The sequence below is a fragment of the Arachis ipaensis genome, chromosome B07 (assembly GCF_000816755.2).
Source record: "Arachis ipaensis cultivar K30076 chromosome B07, Araip1.1, whole genome shotgun sequence".
Taxonomy (NCBI): domain Eukaryota; kingdom Viridiplantae; phylum Streptophyta; class Magnoliopsida; order Fabales; family Fabaceae; genus Arachis; species Arachis ipaensis.
This window is the reverse complement of record NC_029791.2, coordinates 123,356,054-123,362,222: the sequence shown is the minus strand read 5'-3', so window position 1 is coordinate 123,362,222 and position 6,169 is coordinate 123,356,054. Positions and strand designations below refer to the sequence as shown.

Sequence of the window (6,169 nt, the reverse complement as noted above, 5' to 3'; positions counted from 1 at the left end):
TATACAAAAATTTAATTATATGATTTTAAAAACATTTAATTATTTGACACTATTAAGAAATAGTAGATTATAGACAAATTTTTAAGATAGAATTTTGTTGTGAAAATACCGCGAAATTTCGACGGATTTTTTTTTGATAAAAAAATTAATTTTTTTTTCCAAAAAATTACCAACAAATTATAAGATTTGCCATTAATTCTGTTGATAAAATTGAAATTTTGATTTTACATTTATTATCGACAAAAAAATTATCTGTAATTAGTTAGTAAATCTGTCATAAATTTGAGTTAAGCTAACTTAAACACAATCTCTCCAGCTCCATCACACGCTCGTACACAAAAAAAACACACTCCTCTCTCCGTTGCACAAGCTTATTTTGCCGTTGCCACCGTCGCTCGCGTGACACGAGCTCTCTTCATCACCCCTTGCGTAACACGAACTCCCTCCACCGTTGCTCTCGTCGTGTTTTCTCCTTTTATCGCCATCATCGCGAAGTTCTCTCTGTCGCCGCTCTCGTCACATGAGCTTCCTCCGCTGGTACTATCATCGCATCTGCTCTCATATCATATATATCTTAAATAAAGGCTTGCTTGTTTATGAAATAAAACTTCGACCAGTGTTGTATATGTAGAAATTTATGTACTTGTGTTGGTTGCAGATGTGGCCGGACCTTATCCAGAAATCTAAAGATCGAGGAGTTGATGTGATTGAGACCTACATTTTTTCTGGAACCTACACGAACCGATTCGAGGCTAGGTACAATTTATTTCGTTACCAACATTACTATTTTGATATTGCTTTTTATGTTCTAAGAATTTGTATGAAACTTTTTTGTAGTATAATTTTAAAAGATGGGGTGATTTGATCAAATTTGTAAAGGAAATGGCAACAGGTCTATATGGTCATCTGTGAATCGGTCTATATTGTCTATGCTAAATGAAACTACGGGTACAAATTGTTGAATCCTTTAACTAATTTTCATAATCTTTTATAAGCTAAGCAAGTTTGATGCATAATTTGATTGTACTTGTGACAAGGATTTTCCTATTTAGCTGCATTTTATTCCAGGAATTAAGTTTAGAATCGATAATGAACCATTTAAAGTTAGTCCTTTTATATATATATATATACACTTAATTCATGTGATAAGTAATAATAATTCAAAAATTTGTTCCTTTAAGCTAAGATGAAGAGATTCACTAGTAAGATTGTCAATATGATGAAGCAAGAGAGCCTCTTTGCAGCAAAACCTTACATAAAATGGGCAGCACCAATGGCTACTTCTCTTGATACTGGTGTCTCTTGGGTTATGTGCATGCAAGCAAATGTTCCAAATCCAATTGTATGTATTTATTAAGCATCCTTAATTTAAATATATTTTCACCAATCTTACTTAATTATTATACATGTTAATTGCTAGATTGACACATGTAATAAATTTTACTACGATCAGTTCACACTGAACACTAATGCTATGCTGAAGATTTGGACCGAGAGCTATAACGGATGGTTAGTTACTCGAGCTAAGTTAGTTAGATTCTTGATAATAAAGCACGGATAAAGACTCAAAAAAGGGGTCTGAGTGACTTTGGATTCTTTGATTTGAAATGGCAGGTTTCTTTATTATAGTGGAGCTGTACAGACATCACTACTAAAAATTATTTATTATAGACGGATATTTTTTTATAGATTTTATCCAACAAAAACACAGACAGATTTTACGAGAGAATTTTCATTGAAAACAAAGAAAAAAGAATGAGCATAAACTTATTGATGGAAAAGCGAATCTATCAATACTTCTGTCAGAAAAATTAGTGTCTTTTTGTGGAAAATAATTATCGACAGAAAATCCATCTACATTCAAATTATCAGAACGCTGCATTTTAACTAAATTATTATAGAAAAAAAATCTGTCTATAATTTAAAATATTCCGTAAAAAATATTGAAATAAGGATTTAGCATTACGCGCTCCTCATTTCACAAAACACTTCTTAGCCTTATTCCCTGCTCTTCCATACCAATCCCCTCCAAATGCTCCATCGGCGGCGTCTCTCAGCCTTGCACCGCCGTTTTAACGAACCTCCATTGCATTGAACTTTCATTGCACCAATGCTCCGCCGTCACACCCCTTCCAAGCTCTTCTCCATACACTATAAGAAAACTGCTGAATACCATCGTATTTAGCGTTGCATATTAGTATCAGCTTTATCAGCAGTTTAGGTGTCAAATTTGTCATGTCAAATCATTACCGACAGATTTTCGTTTCTAACAGTAAATTGCCGGTAATAATTGGAGAAAAAACAGAAAAATTAGGCGCAAAATTTACTGTCAAATTTTTTCGCCGATAAATTCAATTAGTGGAACAATGTGTTTTAGTGACCCGCAATACGTTACCATCAGATTTATTTGCCAGTAAATTCGACGGTAAGCTTGCCCTAAATTCAAAACGGGAACCTTCTCCATCATTTTCAAAACACACTTTCTCTCTCTAACCTTCTCCTCTCTCTTTCTCTCTTCTCTCTACCTCTGGCAGCCCCTGCAGCCACCCTCTGTTAGTGCGGGCCACTTTCATTCTTCTCCAAAGACTTTGTGGACTCGCTTTGATCCTGTTTTATTGCCTGAAATAGAGCTTCTTCCTCTAATTATGCCGTCGTTGGTATCGTTGTCGCTGCTACACCTTCTGTCACTGGAGCAGCGTCTTTCCTACTTCCTACAGGTAGGTTGCCCTCATTCCTCTCCCCATTCCATCCTCGTTTTACTTCATTCTAAATTAAAAAAACTCTAACCCCTTTTTGAACCCTAACCCTAACCCTATTTTTACTTTCTTCAGTTGGCTCTATTTTATTAATGCGTGTTTATTTTTTTCTTTATTATTATCATAATAAATTTCATTTTAGTGTTCTTATTCATTGACACGAAATTATTCTAAGTAATTTGTTTGTGTGATGTGATTTTTTTGGTAGCTCATCATCCTAATATTAATGCTACTGTTGAGTTGCTTAGACATGATAATTTCTTGTCATTTTTGTTAACTATTTGTTTATTAGATTATTCTAATTTAGCTTTTTGTTAAGTTCTTTTGATTTGTTTCTAAATATCGTCTAGATATTGTTGAATTGAATATTGAACCATATGTTAAAGATGAGGGTACTGGAGAGTTGCGATATGTTCAGATAAATGGTACGTAATAATATTGAATATGTTTATTTTTTTTGTTCAATTGACAATTGAAGTTTTTGATATGGAAAGATATATGAATGATTCCTTGTTACTATTGAATTATGTCATTTATGTGAAAAAAATTGAATTGATATTATTTTGCTGACAGAGTTAAATAAATTGTTGATAATTTATTTTTATTCATACTATTTCAGGAAAAGTTTAGGTTACTTTAGTTTGAAATTCAAGAAATAAAAATCACCTAATTTAGACAAATAAATTGAATGAATTGACAAATGTGAGCTTACTACTTTCTATTCACCTAATTTCTTCTTGTGCTCATGAGGCGACTCCCCTGTCGTTTGCTGTTCGCGTCTTCTCTTAGCTCGTTCTTTGGGTGGAGGAAAGCCTCCATCCTCAACGCGCGTCAGTTCTCCACAGACAACGTTATTGTTCAGTAGTTTGCAGAGTCAGACAGTTGTGAGGTGTTAAGATGAGGATCAAGATCTAAGTGCGGGTTTTGAGGTGGAGAGCTGTGTCAATGGGTCGTCGGTTGATCTGCGAATGGAACTACCTACAAGGACACTCCAATACACATTTCTCGATCAAATTATTGACAACTTAATAACTAATGTAAAATTAATTAAAAGGGTAAGTATTTTATACTTGAAATAAGAAATTTTGAATTCAAGTCTTACACATAATATATTTTTATAAATTATGTATAATAGAAAAAGTCATACACTAAACTTCCTGCACCGTAATTATGTATTGAATATATTGTGTAGATGAATGTATAGATATGACGCTTAAACAATTAAAACAAGTCAAAATTTTTGTTTACATTCATCCCTTTAATTACGTATTCTTTGAAATCTCTCATCCATGGTTTTTTTTGGTACACTAATAGATAGATTGCATAAAATAACTTATCTTTTTCTATTAAAAAGCCCCTCTTATATATATTGTATAAATATGATGTTTAAACAAATTAAATAATTACAGTTGTATCTTATGGTTATACTCCCCCCTTTCTTCTTTGAAATCTCATCCACATTTTTTGTACACTAATAAATAAATTACATAAAATAACTTATACTTCTGCCATTAAAAATAAATCCTCCCTCGTACCAAACCCACTCTAAACACGCCATGTTTTCTTTTTGGTGGCTATGCAAGCCAATTAATTTTTTCTGTTAAATAATTGGGCCTGGGCCCAAGAATGAACGAAGCCCAAGGCCCAATAACACTAAGAAACGGTGGGGTTGCTGGCTCCGTCGACTTAATGGCGCGTGGGGTACACCGTAGCTACCTTCTTCAATCGGTCAATATAGTTGTTATTCCGAAAAAGTACCTCAGAAACAGAGTTGTTCAGCGAAGCGAACCAAATCTTTCTCCAAACTCAGTTTCTTTCTCCCTTTTCCATTTCTCACCCAAATTCAACAATTTCCCCAAATACCTAATCTTGTTTATTCCTCGGTATTCCTAATCCCAATCCACACTTCCACTAAAGTTTCTCTCTTTGATTTTCAACTTATTATTATTTTTATGACGTTTCATTCTTTAATTATTAGCAATCATGTATCTATTCTCTCTCTCTGATTTGCAATTTTTCACTTCTAACAGAAGATTTACTGTTTCGACAGTTTTGATTCCGCGCCATGGCAGCTGAAACCGATCAAGGCACAACGCTGTGCTCTCACTGGTAAACACTTCACTCGTTCGAAGAAATGGTCTTGTCTTTAATTATTGATATTCGTGAAATTTGTGAGCTAGGTCTTGTACGTTAACGATTTTACTTATCTATGAGCAAAAACCTCTGAGCTGAAAAAGAATTGTGGCTAATTGGGGTTGTTTATTCTTTCTTTAATTGGAGTTAATCGAATATGTTTCTGAATTATTGGGTGGGTTTGTTTGGCTAACGTTACTGGGGATTATGTTTTACTTGTTCGATCACTTTTGAGGGTGATGGAAAACTTTTGTAATTTAATTTCTTTCTCCAATATGTGTAAGATTCTTGATTGGTACTCCATCCACTTGCTTTTATCTGTCACTATGAAAATTTGGCACAAGTGTACGTGGATCCAGTGATGTATTTGTTATTCGGTGGGTGGTGGTGTCCTTGCCCATATTGAAGGGGGTTGATTGCATGTATGTTTTGTCGTTGTGCTTTTTTACTCAAGAAACTTGATGTTCGTATGTCTTTTTATGTTTTCCTTTATGGTTTTCCTTCTAGCGATCGGGCTATCCCTGCCGCAAATATTGATTTGCATTATGCTCATTGCTCCCGGAATCTTGAAAAATGCAAAATTTGTGGTGACATGATTCCCAAACTACATGCTGAGGATCACTATTTAAGCACCCATGCACCGGTATGTGAAGTTTGCTTATTACTATTTGATAACATTTAGTTTTGAAGAATTTGGTCATAAATATCTGAACTTGAGAAATTATGCAGATACTATTCTAGGTCTAAACCTGATGTCCTAGACACTATAAGTTGCCATTTGGCACTCATTTGAAACCAAGTGAGTAAAATGGGTTGGATAGCTTTAATTAGTGGTGTAAAATGATGCAAAATCTCCCAACCATTCAAACTGTTCTTATTAATTGAAGTCAAGCCCACCAAGTATGTGTATAAGTTTAACAGGTTGGAATTGTTGGATCTTACTATTTTTTGCTGGCAGTTAATGGACTACCTGGATAATAATCAGATCTTATCATATTTAGTTCTACAAGAACTGTCGATCTATTTTTTATTGATATGCCACTTCATGTGGCACTTAATGCTGCTTACTGTCCCAGCAGCATTGATCATACTGGCGTAGATATAATGCAATAGCTAAACCTACCGGCCCCATCTCTAATATCTGAAGTGCAAATAGCAGTGTTACCCGGGTCTATCCTCCCTACAAATGTCAACTGTCACAGGCCTACCATAAACAACAAAATTAGGCTAGTAGAGAGCTAGGCATGTGACTTCCTCTCCTGGCACTCCTCTTTCCTCTT

At 34.5% G+C, this 6,169-nt stretch overlaps 1 protein-coding gene and 1 pseudogene across 2 annotated transcripts in view; both read left to right on the top strand.

The window, feature by feature from the left end:
* LOC110265157 overlaps window positions 1–3,386 on the top strand; it is a 12,674-nt pseudogene extending 9,288 nt beyond the window's left edge.
* LOC107606233 (TRAF-type zinc finger domain-containing protein 1) overlaps window positions 4,483–6,169 on the top strand; it is a gene marked incomplete at its 3' end in the record, with an annotated part of 2,904 nt that continues 1,217 nt past the window's right edge. The window contains 3 exon segments of one of the 2 annotated variants that reach the window (XM_016308253.2): window positions 4,483–4,639; window positions 4,807–4,865; window positions 5,397–5,532. In XM_016308253.2, coding sequence (XP_016163739.1) covers window positions 4,822–4,865; window positions 5,397–5,532 — 180 coding nt within the window. 2 annotated transcript variants of the gene reach the window in all.